Here is a 26,004-nt window from a genome sequence, read left to right on the forward strand (position 1 = left end):
AAGGGTCCTAGTACTTCCGCCAGCTAACACACACGTTGGTGAACACCAAACTCATTTGGCCAGTCCACGTCTTCCCTACCCTTTCTCTGCCCACCCCACTTCCCCACCAGTAATCACTTCTGGAGTGAATCATTGTTCCGTGGCTGACCTTCAGTGAGCTCTAGATTCCCTTTCCAAGACTGTGTGTCAGTTCTTGCAATCCTTGGGGGCTCACCCTCCCCACATATAAGGGAAGCAATCATACTAAACCCTCTCTTCTCCTGGGCCACAAATAGCTTAGTCACATGGTAGCCACAGTAATCACCCATGCAGCCACAAATTTTTTTTTTTTTTGAGCATCTATTTTGTGGTAGCACTTAATCAGGCACAGAGACTAAAAATGTAAACCAAGCTTCTCTCTGCTCTCAAGGAGTTCATAGAAAAACTAAGGCAGATTGAAAGAGCATGCCACCCATATAAACTCATCAACTGTCACCAAACGGAATTGCAAATAAAGTTGAGTTCCCAGACTGTCCACCTGTCTCTTGGGCACTGCCTCTGTGTGTCCCTTCCATCATCGCCAGGCTCTCTCCCCAGCCCTGGCCCAGCGCACCCACTCACTCCTTCCTCTGCCTGCAGATTTGGGTCAGCTCTATTTCCCTCAGGTCCTGTGCCAATCCTGGAAAGGCCTTCCTTCCCACAGCACTGACTTTTCTGAACCAAACATCCTCAGCAACACCCACAGCCTCTTTCTCCTGCACCCATTTCTCCTTCGGGAACACAGCATTGGTCACAGACCCAGACTTGGAATCTAGGTGCCACAAAGCTCACGCCTGGGCTGTCTCCTTACACCCTGTGGCCTTCTCCACCACTCTGATCTGAAATCTGGTGCCAAAGGATCGCTGCTGGGCAAATACCACATCCCGAGCCATAACCCTGCCTGTTTCACTCGTGGCTCTCCTACCTTTGTCTCTTGCTCTGCTGCTATCCTAGGAACAGAAGCACAGAGCCCATCGAAGGAATGGTTTCCTCTGGAGGAACAGACAGGACTCTCCCGTGAGTGATCCTAGGAGTTTGCTGAGGGCAAGCTAGAAGGAGGGGAGTGCCCACTGCTCTCAGAGGCAGAGCTGCAGGACACAACAGCTTTCTCTAGGTTTCCAGGAACAAGAAGCTGGCAGTCGTGTGCCATTCCTACACATCCGACATCTAGACATGGATTGCCTGTGCCAGAGTCTTATATTCCCCCAACACAAGGCCACTTATACGAAAGCTGTAGGCAGGGGCAGGCCCTTCCCCCACAATACAGCCCCACATTATGAGAAACCACTCTTGGGGACCCTGAGAGAAGAGGGAGTGGGGTGTTATGTGCTTCATCCCCATGACTCTTGACTTGCAAGTTTCCCGAACTAAGCCTCTTCCTCACTATGTCATGTGGCCACTCAACCGGCCCCAATGTCTCTTAGAGAGTCTGTCAGTTTTCTAGGGCCACTGTGACAAAGGGCATGCCTCCAAACAACAGAAACCTACTGTCTCACATGGTTCTGAAGGTTAGAAGTTCAAAATCAAGGTGTCAGTAGGTCCATGCTACGACAGCTCTAGGGGAGAATCCTCCCCAGCCTCACCTACTGTCTGATGTTTCTGGTGTTCCTTCTCATTCCTTGGCGTTCCTTGGCCTATAAATGCATCCCTCCAGGTCCATGACCACCTTCTGGATCCATAGAGTTGCGGGTCCATTTCTGGGCTCTCTATTCTGTTCCTCTGATCTTTGTGTCTGTTTTTATGCCAGTGCTATACTGTCTTGATGATTATAGGCTCAAGCGACCTCTTTTGACGAGTGAGGTACCGCCCTGCCACCTAACATGGAAGGTAGGTTATTAAAATGATGTGAACAATGGCTGGATTGGCGGGTGACTTATTCAACACTGTTCGAAGACACAAAGCTCCTTTAAGTTTGCTGGGGGCATCACAGGCTTATTCTCACGGTGTAGAAAGTATCATGACACTAATGAAACATCAAAGGTGTCGTAATCCACTCTGGTCTCTACTTTTCTGGTTTAACCCTGGAGTCCCAAGGAATGAGTCACAGCGTTTTGCCACAGGCAAGTAGATAATTTCTTCTCTCCACTCCAGCTTCCCCTCCACTTCCTAAAGCAGTGGGACCCTTTCGGCCACTGCCCTGTCACCTGTCTTCATCCCCCTGGGGATAGGACAGGTAAAACTCTGACAGCTGTGAGTCTAAGAAACAAGGAGGGGAAGAAACATAAGCCATTCCAGCTGGGTGGAGAGTCTGACACCAGGATAGATATGAAATGGTTCAACCCTGAATTGATAATCCTTGTCAAGAGCCTTATGTTTGGCATCCCTTGTCTTATCCTGTTCAATTACTCATCCATTAGAAACACACATCAATTTTTTTTTTTTACTAACTAGGGTTGAACTCTAGTTTGAAACCCATGATTTTTCTCAATTATTCCTCTTCCTTCTGGCTCCTTCCCCCAGCCCATGTATTCTAGGTATCATGTCTGGAAGGAATGCAGTGAAAAAACATTGAATTTCCCAACAAATCTCAATCTTATAAAAATACTCCCACATTGCAGTATTATGTGCCAGTAGTCCAGATCTGTGATGCTCAGCACTCAATTTTGTTCTGCTTTTCAAAGAGAGGAAGACGACCAATGGCAAAACATCTTCGAAACTTACTAAGTTATACTGCTCAGTCCCCATACCTACATTTCTGGGAGTTTGGCTATGGCCTTCCCATTCCAACCTGGAAAGCATTTCTATTAACCCTTCTGTAGACTCCACATTGAGAATTTCCCAAATAAAGAAAATTCTCGGGTATAATTTTTTCCTTCGAAATTCAATTCAAATACTATCTACTAAACACATGTGTTAAGCATTATGGGGGACAGACAAATGGGGAAATCTTAGTTCTGGCCCGCCAGGGGCTGATAAATTAAGAGGGAGAGATGGAAATACACAAGTGATATAGAGCAGATTCTGCTAAATGCTATTCAAGGAGTGGGCAGGGGATGCCATGTGGGCTGCCCACATCTTCCTTGTGTGCCCCAGCTGCCAGAAATGGTTGTTGCCATCAGCCCCCAGCTGATTTGTAAAGACACTTTAGATGTTTATTCAACCAACGCTTATTGAATACCTGCCCTGACCTGGCACTGTTCTAGGCACTAGGGATACGGCAGCTAACAAGAGATCTGGTCTCTGCTCTCATGTACGTGTCAATAAACAAGCTATTTTTAGCCAGTGTTAAGTGCGAAGAAAAAATTAAATGATGGCAGCTAAGACTATGCATGGAGTGACAGAGAAGGGCTCCTTTGGGTAGGGTGCTTTTTCTCCAAAATGTCGAAAGTGTAGGCCACGTGCAGATTTGGGGGAAGACAATCCAGGCAGAGGAAGCCGCACATGCAAGGCCTTCAGATGGCACTGAGACAAGTGTGTTTAAGGAAGAAAATGAAGACCCATATGATGAACTTAGAGTCAACGCGGGAGAAAGGCCAGAGGGGAGGGGAGCCCAGATCACGCAAGACCTTAAAGGTTAGGTGTCTAGATTTTGTTCTAGGAAAGGTAGATAGGCACTGGCATCTTTAGAGCTCGGAGGTACATTTTCTGCGGTTTAGGAAGATGGGTATGGTTGTTAGGCACAGAAGCATGGAGGCCAGAAGCCTGCAAGGAAGCTATAGCACAGTTCAGGGTAGAGGGACTAGAGACCTGCACTAAGGAGGTGGCAGAGGAGACAGAAAGAACTGGTTGGACCCTGGACGCAGAAGACAGACAGACAGTGGGAACTGCTGACATCCATCCCGCTAACTGTGGGTAAGAAAAAGCAAGGAGGCAAGGACTGCACGATCTGGGGCTTCAACAACTGGATGGTGGTGGTGCCATTTTCCAGGAGGAGGAGGGATACATGGGCAACTTACAGATAGACATTAGCTGAAAAAGATTCCAGGTCCAGGTAGCATGGCACCCATCAAGACGGGAGAATCAGCGGACATCTGAGAATCTCCTCCTCGTCCAATACAGCTGGAATGTGGGGTGTGTTGGGGTGGGAAGGAGCAGGGCAAGAAGGCATTCAGCAAGGACAAGGAAGAAAGGGAGAGACCCGGTTGTAAAGAGGAAGATAACTGAGTCTGCTCTGCGCCTTTTAAGTGGGAGGTGACCGAGTGGCCTGGTGGTGGAAAGTGCTGCTGGCAATTAAAACCACTTACCGGGAGCTCCAGAGAAAACTAAGGGCTCCATCGACTCCTGATGGTTGAAAGTATGGGCTGGGTGAGATCACACAAGACCAGACGGAGAACGGAGCCGGAGAACAGTATTGAAAGGCTGAGGAGGAAGGAGTTGCAGAGGGGAGGCTTCAGGGTCGTGGACCAACAAGAGCTCAGGGTAGTCAGAAAGAAGGATTTTTTGCAAAGTAACAGCTTCCTTAAAGAGCCACCCACCCTCCTTCTTGGCATTTTAAAGTCTAAAACAGGTGTGGCCTCGGGGTTCTGCTCACTCTGATGGGAAGAGCCTCCTGCACCTCCAGCCAGAGTCTGGGTCCCCATGGCCAGAGAGTATTCCCGGGGACCAAGGCCTCCCTCCCCAAACCTCCTCACTTCTGCTTTACCTTCTCTCCTCGCCTCATTTCTCACAACAGCAAGGCTGTGGCTTGGAATTATCACCATTGAGAGCCAGCGTTAACAGAAAGACATGTAAAGCCTGTGGATCTCAACTCTGCATGCAAATCAATCACGGGAGAGTCTGTTCATCTGCAACCCCGATCCCAGAGCTTCTGACTTGGAAGGTGAGCAGTAGGGCCCATGAGTCTGTGTTCCTTCTTTCCATCCTCCCTTCTTTTTTAAGATTTTTATTTATTTGAGATAATGACAGAGATAGCGAGAGAGAACACCTGAACAGGAAGGAGAGGGAGAAGCAGGTGCGTCTGCGTTTCTAACGGGACCACACTTTGAGCTGCACTGCCTTAAGGCCCCCTGGGTAGCCATGATGGCCTCTTGCAGATAGGGTTCTAGAGTTGTAGTAAAATAGTAAAAGCAACGGCAAATATTTGTTGAGCTCTTACTAGATGCTACTCACTGCTAAGTGCTACCTATGCATTATTTTATTTGGTTCTAAAACAATGCTCTGAGGGAGGTGGGATTATTTGTCTCTTTCATTCTCATAGAGATGGAGTAACCTGCCAAGGTCACACTGCTTGGGCAGCCCTGAGGTTCCTCCCTCTAAGCCTGTGACCTTGCCGGTGCTTCCATCAGCAGCCCAAGAGGATGGGGTATGCTAAGAACTCAGCTGGGGAACCTGTGGGGCTCAGTCGTTAAGCGACTGCCTTCCGCTCAGGTCTTGATATTAGGGTCCTGGGATAGAGTCCCCCATCTGGCTCCTGCTCCGCGGGAAGCCTGCTTCTCCCTCTCCCACACCCCCTGCTTTTCCCTCTCCCACACCCCCTGTTTCTCCCTCTTCCACTCCCCCTGCTTCTCTCTCTCCCACGTTCCCTGCTTGTGCCCCCTCTCTTGCTATGTCTCTGTCAAATAAGTAAATGAAATCTTAAAAAACAAAACAAAACTCAGCACACTGAGGACCGGCCAGCTCTGCTGGGTGGCCCTGAGACCTGTTGTTACAGAGAATGGCCATCGGTCCGCTGAGATGATGGTTCTCACCCATTCCCCACAGCTGACACCCATACCAGGTGGAATTCAAAATATATGTCTGTAGATACAGCAAAATTTTCTACTCGGCACATGGGTAAAATGTAAAAGAAACTTGACGCCACTATAAATCACAACTCACAGGCAGCCCAATAATTCCCAACTATCACAGTTAAGAAAACAACACCATGGCAATAATCCATGACTCTGAACTATGGCCAAGATGAGATAGTCTGCAGGTTACATGTGATTCTTAACACACTAATGACGATGCGAGGGAGTGAGAGTAATGCGTTATGTGTGCAATCTTATGCCCATTCTAATTTTAGGAACTGGAAGGTAAATCATGTGAAAACCGTCTCTCTCCCCGTCGGGTTGACATCTGTGGTTTTGCCTGCCTGGTACCCACTCTACCTCCAATTCAGCCTGAAAAATAAGTCCCCCACCCCAACTTTCTAGTGTGATTTGGGTAGAGCCAGCTCCAGTCCTGATGTCAGCAGTGGGCATGTGGCCCAGATGTGACCATTAAGAGCACAATATGTCCCAGACTCTTGGTCCCAGCTTGGCCACCGGTCTCCGTCAGGGCCAGTCAGAATCAGTGCAGGGACTTCTGTCTGAACTGCTGAGAAACAAGGCCCTCGCCCACCTCTTGGCCTGGAAGCTGGGAGTATGGCAGCCTGGAGCCGCTGAGGTCCACGTGAAGGTAACCACGTAATTCATCATTCAAAGCGGGGCACTTGGAGAGTACGAGGAGATGCTGTTAGTACTTATACTGGACAACAGGCAGGCACCGGGACTGTCTCAGGCACGCTGGAGTGACTAGTCATCCTGCCCACAAGAAAGAGCTAACAGGGGCGCCTGGGTGGCTCAGTGGGTTGGGCTGCTGCCTTCGGCTCGGGTCATGATCTCAGGGTCCTGGGATCGAGTCCCATATCGGGCTCTCTGCTCAGCAGGGGGCCTGCTTCCCTTCCTCTCTCTCTGTCTGCTTCTCTGCCTACTTGTGATCTCTGTCTGTCAAATAAATAAATAAAATCTTTAAAAAACAAAAAAGAGGGCGCCTGGGTGGCTCAGTGGGGTAAGCCGCTGACTTCGGCTCAGGTCATGATCTCAGGGTCCTGGGATCGAGTCCCGCATCGGGCTCTCTGCTCAGCAGGGAGCCTGCTTCCTCCTCTCTCTGTCTGCCTGCCTCTCTGCTTACTTGTAATCTCTCTCTGTCAAATAAATAATAAATAAAATCTTTAAAAAAAAAAAAAAATAAAAATAAAAAACAAAAAAGAGCTAACAGCAAGGAATGTAGAACTTAGAGAGAAATGGGGTCCTGCAGTAGTTTCATTTTGTAAATATTTTTTTTTAAATAGACTTTATTTTTAGAGCAGTTGTACGGTTTGTGGCGAAGTTGTGTGGAAAGTACACAGTGTCTCCTTATAGCTTTGCCCTGCCCTCACTCTTCTTCACTGTCACTGTTCCTCCCCCCCCAGAGGGGCCTATTTGTGACTGTTAATGAACCTGCACTGACACATCACTATCATCCAGAGTCCAGAGTTTACATCAGGGGTCACTCTTGGACTGTACATTCTGTGGGTTTGGACAAAAGCACAACGACATGTACCCACCATTACAGTACCATACAGAATAATTTTGATGCCCCAACAAAGCCCTGTGCTCTGCCTGTTCATTCCTCCATCCCTCAACCCCTGGCCACCACTCATCTTTCTACTGTCTCCATAGTTTTTCTTTTTTCAAAATGCCACACAGTTGGAATAATACACCGTGTAACCTTTTGGGGTTGGCTTCTTTCACTCAGTTATATGTATTTAAGGTTCTTCCATGTTTTTTCATGGCTTAGTGGTTCATTTCTTTTTAGGACTAATACTCTGTTGTCTAGATGTACCAGAGTGTATTTCTCCATTCACCTACTAAAGGACATTTTGGTCACTTCCAGGTTTGAGTAAAGCTGTTATAAACATCCATGGACTGGTTTTTGTGTGGACCTAAGTTTTCAACTCACTAGGGTAACTGCTAAGGATTTAATAAGGTTCTTCTTTTGGAACAATTTTAGATTTATAGAAAAGTTGCAGAGATAGTCCAGATAGTTCCCATAAACCCCATACAGAGTTTCCCCCATATTTAACATCTTACGGTGCCATGGTCTATTTATCACAGGTAAGAAACCAACACTCGTACAATATCATTAACTAAAGTCCAAACCCTATTCGCATTTCACTAGCTTTTCCACTAATGACCTTCTCGGTTCCAGGATTCAGTCCTGGTGTCTACATTCCATTTAGTTGTCATGTGTCCTTGGGCTCCGAAAGTCTGTGATAGCTTCTCAGTCTTTCCTTATTTTCCATGGCACTGAGAGTTGGGCAGAGTATCAGTCAGGTATTTTGCACAATGCCCCTAAATGGGTTTGTCTGATGTCTTCCTCATGATTGTACTAGAGTTATGGGCTTGGGGGAGAAATGCTTCAGATGTGAAGTGCCCTCCTGGTCACCTCATTTACCGGAGGTACATATTATCAACATGGCTGTCACTGTTAATCTTGGTCACCTGGCCAACATAATGTTTGCCAGGCTTCTCTACTTAAAGTTACCTTGTTTTCTCCTCCCTACCCATACTCTGTTCTTGGAGACAAGTCATTAAGTACAGCCCATGCTGTAATTAAACTGCACATCCTGGCTAAGGGTAGCTTTGAGCCCCTGGATCTACCTATACCTGAAGCCATACACCCCTCAGCCTGCTCAATTACATGAGTCAATATATTCTTGTATTGCTGGAACCAACCAGGGTTGATTTTCTGTCACTTGTCAATAAATGACTACTAACAGATGCCCCATATCCCTTCTTGCCTCCTTCCAATCCACACAGAAGCCAGCATGATTTTTCTTTAAATGAACATATGATAAGTTCCCAGAACTACTACTAGGTCACAGCCTATTTGTACAACTTGCATGATGAACATCCCTTGAGCTCCTGAACTGATGTAGCCCCGAGGCTTCCACCCCATCTGCCTCTCTGGGATAATATATTCTGTTGACCCAACCCTGTTGGGAAAGCAGTCTATTTAGACTTGCTGTTCTACCACATTTAGAGAGCTCAAACACCCAGAAGTATTTATAGACATGATCTCTATCAAGGTGGGGGGAAGAGGGTACTTTGTCAATCTCAGTGACCCAGATAGGAGGTTAATGATCTCACTGGGGCTGTTAAGTCCGATCTTGGAAGTCTGTGTGTTTTACAGTAATGAGGGGAGCCCTGAAATACTGGAACATCCAGTTCTTTGACTCCTTCTTTTCATTTACTCAGTGACTATTCATTGAGTTTTTTATCTGTTGGGTACTGCACCAGACTCAGGGAATACAATGATGAACAAGAAAACATCCTTACCATAATGGAGCTTATTTCTAGTGGGTAAACAGATGATAAAGAGGTAATCGAGGAAATAAACCAGGTAGTTTCAGATAATGAGTGCCGTGAGGGAAATAACAGACCTGATAAGAAACTAACTGATGGGAGAGGGGAGTGGAGACTTTACATGGGGTTTTCAGGAAAGATGTCTCTAAAAAGCAAAAGGGAAAAAGAAACCAATCATGAGAAACACTAGGGAGAGATCTTTCCTGGCAGAGGGAACAGTAATGCAAAAAGCCAGAAGGCAAGAAAGAACTTGATGTGTTCCAGAAACCAGAGAGAAGCCAGTATGACTACAGTGTAGGGAGTGGGCCAGAGAGCAATGAAAGATTACACTGAAGAGGCAAGGGCCATCATGGAGGACCTCTGTAGCCATGGAAACGAGGATTTTAAGAAAGAGAGCAACATGCTCTGATTTATTTATGTTTTTTAAAGACTGCTTTGGCTGCTGAGTAGAAAATGGATTGCAAGGTGGCAGGATGGGAACAAGGAGGGCTAGTTAGCTGTTACTGAAGTTTGTGCAAGGGGCAGTGACTAATATCCAAGATGGTGGCTCTAGACTCCAAGAGAAGGAGACAGATTTGGGGTTCTTTTTGGATGATAGGACGGGTTGGTGAATTGGAAGTGAGAGAGGATTAAAGCTGAGTCCTAGGTTTTGGGCTTGATGATGGCCCCATCACCTGAACTGACCAGGCTAAGAAGTGTAGGCTTCCATCCAGACATGTTACATTCATGACATCTGGTAATGAACAATGAAGCAGGGCATCTGCTGAGAGGGAGAGGTTGGAGGGAGGAAGCAGGCTTGAGAAAAGGTGAAGACATCTGAAAGAGTAAGACATCTCAGAGAGTAATTCAAGGAGTATATGATGAGGTTTCTAAGCAGTGCTATGTGCCGATCTGAAATTTGTGACCATGAAGTTAAGGGGAAGCAAGGCAGCCCAGATGTGTGATTTTCTCTTGTGGTATTCAATTGCCTCAGTACACATGGATGGTTTGGTTCATCCAATAATGAGTTTTTTCCCAGATGAATAGATTAAGGGAAAGTGGAAGATATTTGAAATGTAATGATAGTAATGGAATATGGAACTTACATTGGATAAAACATTCAAGAGGCTGGATAAAAATTTAATTAATGTCAGTAGACTAGACCTGCTGTTCTGTCCAACATGGTAGCCACTAGCCACATGTGGCTATTGAGCATGTGAAATGTGGCTGAACTGAGATGTGCTAGAAGCGTAAAGTACAAACGGTTTTCAAAGACTGTATGAGCCAACAGAGGATGTAAAATATCTCATTAGCAACTTTATATTGGCTACAGTGATCACATGATAATATTTTGGATCTCTTGGGTTAAATTGAAAATATTAAAATTAATCTTAACAGTTTCTTTTATATTTCTTAATGCAGCCTGGAAAAACCTAAATGGTGTATGTGGCTGGCATTATATCTCTGTTGAAAAGGGCTGAACTAAAGGTCTCCCTGAGCTGGGAAAATGTGTGGTATTAGACCAAAAGAAGAAATACTGGTCAGAAACTGAGAGACTTGAAATTCAGATTTGAGGTTGTACATTTACCATCAATGGCGAGGCTTTAGGAAAGCATGAGGAGAGATGGAGAAACAGACCATGGAAGTGTAGGAAGACCAAGGAATGGAGAAGTCAAAGGGTTGGGTGAGTTAGTTATGTAAATGTTGAAATCACCAGGAATGATGAGAATAGGATGGTAATAAAGAGAGTGACTAATTGGGCACCAGAGTCTTTAATGAGTGAGGCGGTGGTAAAGGAGCACTTTGAGGAGGAGCAACTGGTCAGATAATTTGAGGGTTCTACTTGAAAGATTCGAGAATTTTTTTTTTTTTGAAAGGGAAAATATTTTGGAAGTGGCCAAAGGGAACACATGAGGTGACATGAGGTGACAGAGACAAGCAACCTTGTCTGCCCAGGAGGCTGGAGGACCTCAGGGTGTAAGCTATGACAAGAAATGAAAGACAATGTCAGAGAAGAGGTTGAGAACATAGGGATGTCTGTCTGTGACAAAATGAGAATTCCAGAGTGGAAAGAACAAATGTCTGGGAGGGAAGAGGGGGACAAGGGAAACTGTAGAAAACATAACGGACTACAGGCTCTGGGTGACGACAGATGGCCTACAAGATCTGGAGTCTGGGGCTGAGCGATCTCCCAGAACCAAATGGATGATCAGCCGAAGCCACCGTCCTAAATACTTAGCTTAATGGTTTAGAAGCAGGGTGACAATCTTTAGGCATCTGACATCCTCACTGGTTCTGAGAAATGTTTTAAAGTAACAGTAATTTGCAATGATTAAAAAAAGAATAATTAGTATAATGAGAGGTACCAGGGATAATTAGAACTTGCAAGGAAGTTGCTGTTGTGAAGATGAGTTAGAAAGGGCTTTTGATTAAACTAGATCAATGAGGAAAGATATTGGAAACAATGGATGAGAATGTCAGCCGCTGTGTCAGTGGAGATGCAGCTGAAAAATGCTGCTGAGGGAGAATTTAAGAATTCTTCCCCGGGAACATCCGTTTCTTTTTTAGTGTTTTAATGATACGTGCAGATTAGTTTACATATTGAAAGGAATCAGGAAGAATCTATACCAAGTAGGTAATTGAGGCCACTCATAGGAATTGAGTTTAAAAGGGATGGTTACTATCTTTGTTACATATTTGTATGATGATCACATGTTTGTAATGCGCATATATTACTTTAATAAACAGAAATATACACGGATATTACATCTTGGAGCATAAAGTATACCAATACATGTAAAATCTGAAATTCTATAGAAATCCTTCCAAAAGGATTTGAGGTCTCTGATACACAATGCAGGGATTGGCAAACTTTACAGATGGGAAGTATCTTAAGCTTTGTGGGCCACATGATCTCTGTCACAACTACTCAGCTCTGCCATTGTAACATTGAACCGCAGACAATACATAAATTAATATCCCAACAAAAGTTTAGTTACAAAAAGAGGCAGCAGTCCTGGATTTGTCCCATACACCATAGTTTACAACTCCTGAAATAATAAATAAATGCATAGATTAGAACAGTAGATACTTGAAGAGAAGCAAAAAGACATAAGCATTCCTCCATGTTTGCCGGGTACAAAAAATTTTTTAAAAGATTTATTTATTTATTTTGAGAGAGAGAGAGCAAGAGATCCAAGGAGGGGCAGAGGGAGAGGGAGAGAGAGAATCCCAAGAAGACCCCACACTGGGCGTGGAGCCCAACCTGAGGTCTTGACCAGAACCAAAACCAAGATTCAGTCACTTAACGGACTGAGACACCCAGGCACCCCTGGGTAAGAATAATTTAATATAATTCTGGATGCAGTTTGCACCATATGTTAAAGCTTTTAAAGAGAAAAAGAAAGACAATAGAAACCAAGGCAGAGGCAAGGAGACAATTTCTTCACACTAACTGGACTGACAGATGCTACTGACTAGTGTCAGAGAAGTTACCCCAGAGCTCCCCAGAGGTCAAAGCGAAGAGCGAGGAAACACGCGAGCTTCGAAACCTCCCATCAGCAGACAAAAGGAAACATCTCAGATTAGCAGGAGAAATGGGCTTTTTCCATTTTTTTGAGTTTCAAGAGAATCTTGTTTTCCTTTGGGTCTTTAGCTGAGAGCAAGAGACCAACTCATCCCAGGTTTCCTGGATTAAAAGTACTGTGTCTCGGGAATTCTCTTGTGTCTTGGGAAAATGAGGACAGTCTGTCACCGTAACTAATGAAGTGACATTGAGAGCTGAGTTTTCAATAATAGTAGCATTGCAAATTTCAGAGTTCTTTTTACACATACCCATTTCTGATATCAACCAGAAATAATGGCCCACCTATCACTGGTCCGACACTCAAGTCATTGGTCCAACACTCAAGTATTTACTGATTGCTGACCGTACCGGGCGCTGCAGATACAGGCCTAAAAAAAATACTTACCTCCCCTGCCCAGAAACAGATAGTGAATACCAAGAAATGGAACAGAAGCCTATATAGATGCCTGAGCTGAGACTTTGAGGAGGAAGAGAAGACAAAATACTAGATTCTGGGGGAGGGATAAGTAGATTTGAATGGTGGGCATCTAATATGGATGGCAGGAAGGGCAACATGATTGTTCTCAGGGTCATGATGGAAGGGGAGAAAGGAAAAGGCATCTCTAAGAGGACGCATAAGGTTTCCTCAGCTGAAATCTCAAAGGCGTTTCTCATGCAGAACTTCAGGCTGGGAGCTCTGAGATGCAGAGGCCACCTCCCTCCTCAGAACTGCTCTCAGTTAAAGCTCATGTCAGAGCATCTAAATTAAACTCAGTGAGGGCAACTCTGCTGAAAGTTACCAACAGAAGCCTGCAGGCTGGCCCCGGGCCACGAACACCCACACACGTGTCACCTCTCTAAAGATCCTTACATTCTCCAAAAAATTAAATTTTAACTTACTTAAGTTTTAAAATATTTTGAGATATTTTATAGAAGCATTTGAATTTAAAAATAAGAAGACCAGATGATCCATCCCTGATGGTACAAGCAGCTGGACCCCCCCACACCTTAGACAGGTGTCCATGCCCCAGTGTGCAGAGACAACACTGCCCCTGTTACCCGCCACCCTCCCCCCTGCCCCGACACTGAGGCCACGGGCCAGTCCCCATTCGCCTTCACAGTTGCCCTGTTCTTTAGTTCATACTCAGGCTGCTTCACTGATTAATGTCAAGTTCCCGCCCTGGCAGTCATTTCTATTCAGATTGGTGACCCCCCAGGCTAAGCTAATAAGTTAAGTCATAGAGTTTCTTGGAGATCCATGGGACTCCAGGAGATCTCAGGATTCTTAGAGAACTCAGTACTCTTTAGTGTTTGAGTTCTAACATCACCAAAAAGATGTGGTCTTACTATTCCTCACAGAAATTGAATAAGTTTACCTCAACCATGTGTCAATCCCTGCTCTCTTCACCCTTAGCTGACATTCTAGCCTCAGTTTTCCTCCCACTGACACCTATAGTTCTCCTTGGGGAGACCTCATCATCTTTAAGATCTGCTACAGCACTAGGCCAACAGCTTCACGAGGGCATGGACTGCCTGTATTTAGCTGACTGCCAGATCCAAGGCACCTAGTACTAGAGGGTCCTGATAAATATGGTTGGATGAGCAGAAAAAATGTCTGCCTTTCATCCAAGATTAATCATGGCTCTTACTCTCAGCCTCCAAGAACCCTTGGACACCTTGACATAGTAGGGCTCTTCCCCTAAATCCAACATTGAGAAATCACCTTTCTTTCCCCCTGAGGAAGGCTAAAACCAAGGAACAGAAGAGATTATGCTGAGTGAAATAAGTCAAGCAGAGAGAGTCAATTATCATATGGTTTCACTTATTTGTGGAGCATAACAAAAAGCATGGAGGACATGGGGAGTTAGAGAGAAGGGGGTTGGGGTAAATTGGAAGGGGAGGTGAATCACAAGAGACTATGGACTCTGAAAAACAATCTGAGGGGTTTGAAGTGGCGGGGGGGGGGGTGGGAGGTCGGGGAACCAGGTGGTGGGTATTATAGAGGGCACGGATTGCATGGAGCACTGGCTGTGGTGAAAAAATAATGACACTGTTATGCTGAAAATAAATAACTTTTTTTAAAAATACCCCCCCCCCAAAAAATTATCAGTTAAAAAAACAAAACAAAACAAAACAAAACCAAGGAACAGAAGAAGTGGTGGACAGAATTCTAAGACAGTCCCAAGGTTTCCTGCTACTTATCAGCTGACTTTGAGTTCATCAAAAAAGGAGGCTATCTGGTGAGCCTAATAAAATCATGGGCGCCCTTTGAAGAGTGAGAGTTTTCCCAAGCTGATCGCAGAAGGGTAATTCAAAGAGATTTCTGAAGGGTGAGAAGGATTTAACATTCCATGTTTGGCTTTGGACATAAAGGGGGCCATGTGTAAGAACAAGAGGGTAGCCAAGAGCCAGCCAGAAAGCTGGGACTTCAGTGCTACAACCACCAGGAATTGAATTCTGCCAACACTCTGAACGACTGTGAAAGGAGGTTTTTTCTACCGGGCCCTCAGGATGACAGCCTACCCCAGCTGACATCTGGTTTCAGCCTTGAGGAACTTGAAACGGAGAAGCCGGCCGAGCCCACCCTGAGTCCTGATCCCTGGAACTGGGAGGTGATAAACCGCTGCTGTCTTAAGCTGCTAAGGTCATGGTAATTCGTTACACAGCAATAGAAAACTAATACCACAAGTCACCATCACCTGTTCCATAGATAAGGAGATACAGGGTGACTGAAAGATAGAATACTGCCCGCACCTGGACACAAAGATGAGAAGACACAAGCCAAGGCATGTCTGTTCCAGAACACGCTGCCTATTTACGACGGGGCCCAGTTCCCCCAAAGCTGACTGAGTATCCCCTTTAAAGCCTTCTCTACACAAGACAGCCCAACCCCAAAACACAGCCAAGCCTGGGAAGAGGGCATTTGGGAGAAAGAACATGGAGGGGGACAGCATTACAGGAAGGGGGACATAAGCTGAGAAAGAAGCCCCAGGTCTGTGACAAGTCAGAGAGGAGCCTGGGTCTCACTTGACTCCAGGAGTTAGTAGTGCTCAGCACATCACACAGGAGAGTTACACAACCAGAACGCCCCAGGCCTCACCGGCCTTGGGGCGCAAATGAGGTCATGCCAGCATGGATGCTTGTAACTTGCTTGCTCAGACCCCTTCATGAGGGCACAGGAGAAGTTGCTGGAATAGGGAGACTTCAATACAGAGTCGCTCAGGCAAAACAGAAGTTTATTTCTTCCCTACGTGACCCCCCCAGCGGTGCATTGTGGCCCTGCACAGGAAGGTGACTCTGCTCTACAGTGTCACTCAGGGTCCCAGGTTCCTTCTCTCTTGTTCTCATCTAGGTCAAAGCTCATGAGCCACCACCAACATTCCAGCCGCAGAGAGGGGAGAAGAGAGGAAGTAGAGGCCAACCAATTTCCTTTTAAGGAAATGATGGCAAGACCGTGGCCATGGCTAGCTGCGAGGGAGGGGGTGAAATGCAGTTTCCACTGAATAACCTACAGAGCCCTGTCATTAAAAGAAGGGAAGAGTACATTTCAGGGAATGATAAGGAGTCAACACGACACCACCCCGAGTTTTGCTGGGAGCCTTGGAAGACGTCGCACATGTGCTTGAACCTGAGCACCTGAGCCCCAGAGCTCCTGTGCGTCGGCCACATCTGTTCTGCCAGTGCTCCAGGAATCAGCAGTGAAAGCACTGCAGAGACCGAAGGTCCCCGGACCTTCCAGAACTGTGTGACAGTCTTAGTTTGAGGGATCCCTCAAAGCAGAGCCAGAAGCAAGGATTTGGGTGCCAAGAGTTAATCTGGGAGGTGATCCCAAGGAGAAGTAGACAGAGTAATAGGAGAAAGAAGAAAAATCAATAAATTGTGTGTGCTGTTCACCCAATAACTGCTGTGGGTGAGTAGGACTCAGTTCTACCATGGATGCTCTGGGGAATTGTCTCTCTGAAGGACAAGAGGCAGAGACATTTATCGCTCATCCCATATCCCGCTAGTTGAGGTCTATCCCTGGGGGCATTTTAGCCTGTCCAAGGGCTGAGCCAGCTCTCAGTGAGAGAGAGAAGCAGAAAGAAGGTGGGACACTGTCTACATGCATGAGAAGTGCCCACCACGGCTGCTGCTGAAATCTGACAAGGGCCAAGGGGATGTGGTGTGGGCTGGGCTAAGCCAGGCTGAGGACATCCCATCCTGTCTTCTCTGAGCATGGAAATGAACTCCTACAATGTCCTCATCACAGTTCTCTTGCCCTAATGGAACTCACCCATGCGAATAATGCCTGGGATTCACAGGCTTCGGGTCCAGTCCCAGCTGAAGCACAGCCCTGAACACCCCCCAAAATTATCTATGAACCTACCTATCTTCTGGAGATTAAGGGAATTCACCAAGTATTGCCTGGCTCTCAATGAATATTAGCTCCTGTTATTATTAGCTTGAGGGTTTATGAGCAATGCTTGGCCCCCACGAAACTCTCTGTGATATAAACACAAACATTATTTTGGACCAAGATCATAGTTATGGTGGATCCAAGAGTCAATCCATCCAGCCCTACTCCTAAGTCTTTGCTCCTAGCCACATTGTTCTGCCACCTCTCCAGGAGTAGTCCCTGGTGGTGTTTATTAGATGATAATATAACTGGGACTCTAATGTGTGGGGCTACCCGGGAAAACACCAGGAAGAATGTCCAGGGACAAGAAGGGATGTCGCAGGAATTCACAGCCCCAGCAAGCCCTCCAGGGCATCCTCATTCCGTCCCCCACCCAGGCAGGGCCAGGTGGGCAGCAGCAAAGAGACCGTCTCAGTGGTTAACTCTGGGTCCTTCAACTGCTCCAGCAGATGGTAAGGATGGGGAGGCGATGATGAGGTTGGGGCCTTGAGGACACTGAATAAAGGTACAGGAGTTTCAGAACCTTGGTATAACTGATTTCAGCTTGGTTAGCTTTTCAGGACACTGCAAAGAAATTGGATGTGGAAGGGGCAGGAGCAGGGAGCAGCCGCGGGGCTGGAAGGCTGCCATGCCACCTGCGATGGGAGAGAGCAGAGAAGGAAGCTCATTAACTGTCCCTGGATCATTAACTCTTGGTCCCCAGAGGCACAATCACTGAGGCTGGACTTTTAGATGTGTCCGTCTCTCTGCAGGGGTCTCTGGGGGCTCCAGCCTGGGCCAAGGCTCTCATCTCGGGAAGAAAGTGGTACAAGCCACCCTTCCAGACACAGGACTCCAGTAACCATTGTTTGGGCAGAATAACAAAGGCCACTATTTATTCAAAGTAACCTCTGCCTGGGTGAGGAAACTGAGGCTCAGAGAGGTTAACCAGGCTGCCCAGGGCACACCATTTGAAAGGGGGCAGAGCTGGACGTCCAAAAAGCCCATCCCTAATTCATGTCCTTAATCATTATATGGCCTTGAGTCTTGCAGGATGGGTGACAACAGTTCTCAAGGCCAGTGGGAGCATCTAAGAATGTGCCACAGCAGCCTCAACAGCAGGCAGAGGGGTGTGGGTAGGACGAGAGCTGGTCAGACGTGTAGGTTGCTCAAGTATGCATCGGTTATTCATTGGTTGACATTCCCTGAGACCCTCTCATTTGTCAGGCCTCGGGAATGGAGGGGTGAATGGGAGAAACTGGGTCCCAGCTCTCGTGGAGAGAGTGAGGGAGAAGGGACAGCAGTACCCACAGTTTCAGATAGTAGCAAGGAAATAAAGGAAGAGACACAAAGTGACAGCATGCAGGGTCACCCCTGGAGGTCCTGGGGAAAGAGAATGCAAGGGAGAGAAACAGCAAAAGCCCCACAGTGAGTCCAGACTTGGTAACTCTGAGACCTAGAAAGCGTGGGATGAAAGAAAGTCAAAGGGGCAGGCAGCCCCCAACCCACCCCCCGGCCCCTGCTCAGTGCCTCACACGGAGATTCTAACTTTCTGTGTCAGGCTTGCTGACCAGTCTCTGACCTTCAGGTACCTGGTACAGGTCCAGACATGGACCTGGTGCTTAACTGGGGTTCACTGAACAGATCAGACCCACGAGGAGGGGGTGGTAACTATCAGCAGAGGTTGGATGACAGCCCCTGTGGCCACCAGTGGTGAGAAGCGGGTCAGACTCTGCTGCTACAGTGAGAGGACAGCGACAGTCCGGCCTGGCTTCCCTCTGGATTGGTGGTGGGGGGGTCATTCGGGGCTTCCCTCTGGATTGGGGGGTCACTCGGGGCTTCCCTCTGGATTGGGGGGGTCACTCGGGGCTTGGCACCTGAGGGCCCTGCATCTTGGCTGCTCCAGGATTAGGGGAAGTTTGGTGCCCTCTGCCTGGACTAGCCTCCTTCAGGGCTTACTTGCTCACCTTTGAGAAACTCTGCCTCTGGGAAGCCTTCCAGGATCCCCTCTCCTCCATCCTCTGGAATGTCCATCTCTCTTTCCCACCTTATTTTCCTCCAGAGCATTTACCAATCGTAACGTGCCATGTATTTTACATATTGACTGTGTTTCTTGATGGTCTCCCCAGCATTAGAATGTAAGCTCTTTGGAGGCAAAGATGTTTGCCTTTTGGTTAACTGCTATGCCAAGCTCAATAAATACTCATTGTATGAATGAATGAATGAATGTTACCAGAGCCAGATGGTTCACAAGGCAGAACAAACTTTGTCATGGGACACCAGCTAAGCAGTGGCAGCCCCAAAATAAAAATTTCCATTTCAACAATTAAACCTTTGCTAATTAGCACATCTAAAAGGAAGCTATTTCAACACATATACTTTGTGTTTTGTGCCTTAGTATTGCTTTTATTCTGAATTAATAGTGGCAGACCCAGGGAACGTTGTAATATTTCCAATGCTTAAAGCCTTTAAACCCAGCCTTAAATTCTGCAGCTTTCCACCCTGCCAAAACTCATCCGCAAAACAAAGCCACGTAGTGAAAAACTCAACTTCCATTGCCTATATATATTTTAATATTTCCTCTAGAATTTAGAATCTGTATCAGTTAAATATCAATCTTCCATTTGAGTTTTTCCTGGCTAGAGTGTAGCTTCGCAAAATGCAGATTCTTGGGCTCAGTCACCTAGGGCAGAATCTGGATACAGACTCTGCTAAAAGAAACGTGGGTCGCGCTGCTACTAGGGACTGATTTAATGTTGGCATCCCCTAGGACATGAGGTTGGAGGGGGAGACCCAAGCACCTCAGTGGTTAGCAAAAAGCCCACATCCTCCCAATATTCTAAGTGTCCTTGTCTCCTGGAGGCACCCTTCCCTGCTCTGCCTCCTGCCCAGCTATACAATGTGGCTGCTTATAATGCTGTACAGGAGGGAACCAAAAATTGGAAAAGACTATTTATTCTTCCCTAGGAGAAGGTGTTTCCCACAGCCTACAAGGCTTGGGCAAAATCATCCCCTCAGAGATAAGCTTGGAGCAAGTAACTAGATACCTGAAAACAGTCAACTCTCTCAATTTACTGCCAGCCAGATGGGTCTCCGATATCTTTTCAACTTCCCAGAAACCGAGCGAGCCAATATACTAACCAATATACTAAAAAATGAGGTCCCAGCCAAGTCACTGGTCATGCACTTAAGCACTTTGCTTCTAAGACAATCACGTCTCTTATTCATTTCCTCTTCCCTGTGGGCTCCTTAATCCCTGAGCTTTGGTGGTTCACCTCAGGGCAGCCAGCAGAGTGTGGAAGGAAGCTCCCCACAGCATCTGTGATCCAGCTCAGAGAAAGAGGACAACCCCAACTCAGAGTGGGAGAGCAGACCCAGGCTCACAGAGCAGCGGTCCCAACCCAGTGCACACAGAGACCAGGCAGGCGACTTTGGAGTCTGAAGGGTGCTGAGCCGAACCCCGCATGCCCTCTACAGGGGCCATCACGACTCGGCTTTTTGCCACATAAAATCCTCCAGGTTTGTCCAGACAATCTGAAAGTCTAGATTTTGAAATGAGATATTCTTATTTTTCAATGCTGTCAAAGGAACTCCATTTTATAATAGTTGTGTGAGCCAGAGAACACATATCTGTAGACCACCAGTTTGTAATGCCCTTTATGGAGGAGCTGGGAGTCTGTAATACCTATAGCAGGAATGTGGGCAGGAAAGCAGACTAAAAGCCCAGAGGGAGCGAGGGGAGCACTCAGGACTTAGGCCCGAGCCTTCCGATCAGACGGGAGCACGTCCTCAGATCCTGCAAGTCCAGCCTGCCGGGGAAGGACAATGCACTTCAACTGATAGGATCAGGCTTGCTTCTTCTCCTCTCACTTAGTTTGGACTCTAAGCCAGGCGGGTCCAGAAAAGAAGCTTGGCCCAGTTCCAGCAAGGGGGAGGGCAACAGACGGGGGTGTGGGGAGTGGGCCAGCAGAATGTGAACCCTGAGTGTGAGTAAGAGCACGAGCCTTGTGATCTTGGGCTCCGGGCCCCTTTACTGATCACATCACTAAAGTCAGATGAAGAGAGGGGAGAATCTCCCAGAAGCAAAGGATAAACGGCTTCCTGTCAGAGGGGGAGGCAGCCCAGAGCAGAAGATAGGAGCCCAAGGCTCTGGGGTCCAGCTACCTTGTGTGTGAACTCGGGCAAGTGCCTTCACCTCTCTCCTCTGTGCTCTCTCCAAACGCTTCTCTCACTGACATTTAAAAAAAAAAAAAAAAAAGGTTTTATTTTAAGCTACTGTAGATGCACATCTGTTTTTAAGAAAAAAGAGGTCACAGATCTTTTTTTCCCAATTTTCTCCAATGGTAACCTTGCACAAATATGATACAATATCACAGCCAGGAAGTTGACATGATACAGTCCATTTGTGTGTGTGTGTGTGTGTGTGTGTGTGTGTGTGTTTAGTTCGATGCAGTTTTATCCCATGTGTAGATCTGTGTCAACAACGCCACTGCTGAGACCCATGACCACAGGAATCCCTCAAGCTGTCCTTTAAGAGTGACTGCCAGCTGCTGCCTCCCCAATTCTCCAAAGCATGGCAGCCATTAATCTCCATTTCTACAATTCTGTCATTTCAAGAATATTATATAAATGAAATCATATGGGATGTGATCCCTTGGGATTGGCTTTTTTTCCTCACTCAGCCTAATCCCCTGGGGACCCATCCGATCTGTTACATGCAACAACAGTAGCCTGTCCCTTTTATTGCTGACTAGTAATTCATAGTACGGATGTTCCACGGGTTAACTAGTCACCTGTTGAAGGACATTTGGATTGTTTCCAGTTATTGTCCTTTATGAATAAGGCGGCAATGAACACTCATGCACAGGGTTTTATGTGAACGTAGGTCTTCATGCTCTGGGACAAATGCCCAAGACTGCGATTGCTGGGCTTTCCACGGAAACTGCCATACTATTTTCAAGAGTGGACGTAAATCACTTTACATCCCTACCAGCAATGAATGAGTGATCCCGGTCCTCCCTGCCCTCACCAGCATTTGGTGTTACCACTATTTTTTAAAACTGTAATCATCCCATAGGTTATGGGGATTAAGGAAGCTCTTAAGATGACCACTGGGTGTTGTACGTAAGTGATGAATCACTAAATTCTACACCTGAAACGAATATTACACTTACGCTAACAAACTGGAATTTAAATAAAGACTTGAAAAAGGAAAAAAGAAAAAAGAAGCTTATGGGGGAAAAGAATTGTCACCATCCCCGTAGTCGTATAGGGGCATCTCACTGTGATTTTAACTTGCATTTCCCTAACAGCTGATGATGCAAACGTCTATTCATGTGACACCCACTGACTTTGACCAGATCAGTCTTGAGAATGGTGAGTTGCCTGGTGTGCAGAGATAATAATGGGAAGAGTACTTACCACACAGAGATGCTGTGGAAGTTCTCACGAAGCACCTCAAGAGTGACTGGCGTGTGAGTATTCGAGAGATGTGAGCTGTTAAAATTCCTGGAAGAGAGGGGTTAATAAGATAAGCTTCAGAGTCAAACAGAATCTCATTCTGCTCTCCCTGAGAACGCCACCCCTAAAACTCACTTTGTTTCTCTATTATATGGGAGGAATAACATCACTTCCTTATATGGTTGCCATGAAACTTGAATAGACAATGCATGCAAGGCACTTAATGCGGTTCCTAGCAAGGACTCAGCTAGAACTTTCCCTTCCAGTGTTCAGTTTGTCTGAGGTCAGTTAAGCCTTGTCTCCCAAACAGACTCTTCATGCGTCTTTCACTATTGTTTTCCTGGCCTTCCAGGGTCACTCTGCTAGGGCTATGGTAGGACAATCATGGATACAAACTCTTCCACTGAGGAATATTGCTACACCACGGCTCTCCACCGCTCCAGGAGAAGAAACAACAGATTTGGCTGGCAAGCTGGGAGAGATCACATTTATCTAAGGAGCTTCCAAATGAAAACTAGCATTTGTACTTATTGCATTTCACCTCCAAATTTGATTACATTTCTCTCCCGCTGTAAATCTGCCTTCCCTTCTGCCAACTTATTATTAAACCCAGGACGGAATTGGTGGAGTGATACGTAAAATTTCCATCTTGGCTTTGACATTCCAGGAAGTTACAAACCAATTACAGCTGCTGAGCCTCAGGCCTCATGACTCACAGAGCACAGCGAGGGATGGCAGGGGCCGGAGCGGGGACAGGAGGGAGATAGTGAGTTGGAAATCAAAGGTCAATTAAAATAAAACAGTCAATTTTAATTTGAATGTCTTGCTTATATTCACATCCCTTTCCCATAAATGAGAAAGCAAATGAAGCTTGTTCATTTGTGTGGGTGTGGTGCGTGTTTTTTGAGGACAGTGGGGGCTTTTGAAATGGTTTCAGAGTCTCAAAGATTTGAAATTTTGAAATGTCCCAGGGAGAAAACGTATGATCTGGTGACCTGCCCAAATGTCAGCAGCTCTTAAGTAGCTGCCTAACAAAGAGCTGTCAGCACCAGGCTTAGGCCACATGGGTCTAATGTCAGCAGTTCCAGGTTGGGAATGGGCCCCTCTGTGTCTGAACCCTGACTCTACCAGTTTTTTTTTTTTTTAAGATTTTATTTATTTATTTGACAGACAGAAATCACAGGTAGGCAGAGAGGTAAGCAGATAGAGAGGAAGGGAAGCAGGCTCCCCGCTGAACAGAAAGCCCAATTCGGGGCTCTATCCCAGGACCCTGGGATCATGATCTGAGCCAAAGGCAGAAGCTTTAACCCACTGAACCACTCAGGCGCCCCCTGATTCTACCAGTTAATAGCTGAAGGAGCCTGGCTGAGGTGTGATCACCTTTTCTGTGCCTCGATTTCCTTATCAGTAAAATAAAAATTATCCTTCCTACCCCTGCCAGCTATTTTAAAGATTAAGATAAATGGTATAGCCAAGGTGTCAGGCACAATGCCTGGCCAGCTGTTCAATGTTATTTCTGCTCTCCTTGGTCTGTGGACCTGAAGCCCAACCAGACAACCTGAAATAACTATGGTTTAACTAGATGTTAATGGAGTGGGATGCATCTTCCTGCGGGGGGGGGGGGGGGGGGGGGCTTCGTTTCCTGGACAGTCAGTTTTAAGATCCTTCCTGTGGAGTGTTCCATCCTATTCGTCTCCTAGAGGCAGTGGGTTGGTGGGGTTCAGCACCATGGACAGCAGAGATGCTGCTAAGGCGGCTTATCACAGAGTCCCATTCACTGACCGCCCTTTCCAGTCCTTGGACGGCTCAGACTTCCCATGAGCTGTACACCTGACTCCACGTTAGGCTGGAGTCTTACGGCTCTGGCCTTCAACATCTGCTTTCAAGTTCGTATTTCTCTTCTCTAGTTGAAGGCAGGGATTCCCCTAGAGGAAATTCCCAGTCTTTTTCTTTGGGGGCTACTCTGTCTGCGGGCGGGGCACTGGAACTGGAAGCGTGAGAGAAAAGCTAGCAGGGAGAACCAAGAGTAGGAGTTACCCATGAGAACATAGGACAGTGAAGCTTGGGTGGAGAATGAAGAGAGTTTTTGAGAAGAGCCAAGTTGGCATGAATCTGAAGGATGAGGAACAGAGACAAGTGGGAGAATGGGTAACAAATTCAATGGCCAAAAGGAAGTGAGGTATGATGAATGGGTCAAGTCAAGTCAAATCAAGTCCAGAAGGAAGTGAGGTATGATGAATGGATCAAAGTGGTTCAAGAATAAGACCATGAATAGTGAGTGGGCATCAGAATGCCCTTTCTATGTGATGCACAGAATGTGCAGTAGAATGTGCAGGAAGAGCATTTTATTATTTTTAAATCTTTTTTTATTTTTTTTAAGAGGGAGAGAGAGAGAGAATCCTAAGCAGACTCCATGCCCAGCACAGAGCCTGACATGAGGCTCGACTTTAGCACCCTGAGATCATGACCTGAGTTGAAATCAAGAGTCGGATGCTTAACCGACTGAACTGCCCAAGGCACCCCTGATGGTATATCATTTTAAAGGACCTGGACAAGTCTGGTGGAAACAAAAGATAGAACATGGAAAGAACAGAGATCAACAATGGACCAGAGCCCAGATGGGTGGGTGAGGAGCAGTGCAGTAACAATGATTTATTTTCCTTTTTCCTCCTTTTATTGACCTTTCCTGGGACATTGAGAAAAATTGTAGCAAAGCTGGTCATGATGTGGATTGTGGGAGTTTCCAAAAGGGAGGCAAGAAAAGGGTGTTTCCATACTCCTTTCTCATACTCTTCATCATGCCACAACCATTGCCCTAGCTAGGGAAGACAGTAAAACTGTATACCTAAGGAAAAGTCCCAAATTAAGTCACAGTATGCACATGGAGAAAGTTCAAGAGCAGCCCTCTAGCTGAGGGGTGAGGTGGCTGGCTACAGCTTGGAATTGAAGGGAGAAGAAGACAAAGCAATATCCACACATAACACACCTCTGCCTGGCAGCTCTCAGCACCTGTTAATTTATTTGCAAGCTTTGGTTCCAGAGAACACCTGCTTCTCTATTCCCCAAGCATCTGATGTTGTCCTTGAAACCAGAATGCCAGCTTCCCAGGGAGGAGCAGAGACACCAACAAACACAGCTGGCAGAAGTCACCCAGATGGCCCTCTCTCCTCCTCCCCACCCTGTACCTTTGCTAGCAAGGCCAACCCTCAAGCTGCTCCTTTCCCTCTGCCCATAGCTGAGACTTGCTTTGTAGGAATCCCAGGCATTCCTGCTTCCTGTTTGCCCAGGATTTTACCTGGCTTGTGCTCTGAGTGATCAAGTGAAGGCTTCGGGCCAGTGGAAGGGAAGTCAGAGGGTACATCCCATCTCCCTCCTGGTTCCCTTCCCAGGCCTTCTGACTCTGACTGTGCTCCTCCCAGATCTGGACAAGGTCACACTTGAAAAAGTGTTTCTCCTTTCTCTCTGTATCAGTGGTTCTCAGAGCCTGGTCCTGGGACCAGTAGCATCACTTGGGAGCTTATTTTAAATGCAAATTCCTGGACTCCACCCCAGACTACTAAAACAACAACTCTGGGAAT

The 26,004-nt window shown here is 46.6% G+C and overlaps 1 protein-coding gene across 2 annotated transcripts in view; it reads right to left on the minus strand.

Moving 5' to 3' along the window:
* The window catches only part of USP31 (ubiquitin specific peptidase 31), a 212,900-nt gene that overhangs the window by 64,465 nt on the left and 122,431 nt on the right, over window positions 1–26,004 (minus strand). For both annotated transcript variants that reach the window (XR_009349253.1, XM_059154832.1), the window contains exon 16: window positions 22,388–22,474. Coding sequence is in view for 1 of the 2 variants with exons in the window: in XM_059154832.1 (XP_059010815.1) it covers window positions 22,388–22,474 (87 nt within the window). In the remaining variant the exon portion in view is untranslated. The remainder of the gene's footprint in view (window positions 1–22,387; window positions 22,475–26,004) is intronic.

The sequence above is a fragment of the Mustela lutreola genome, chromosome 17 (assembly GCF_030435805.1).
Source record: "Mustela lutreola isolate mMusLut2 chromosome 17, mMusLut2.pri, whole genome shotgun sequence".
In the NCBI taxonomy this organism is placed as follows: domain Eukaryota; kingdom Metazoa; phylum Chordata; class Mammalia; order Carnivora; family Mustelidae; genus Mustela; species Mustela lutreola.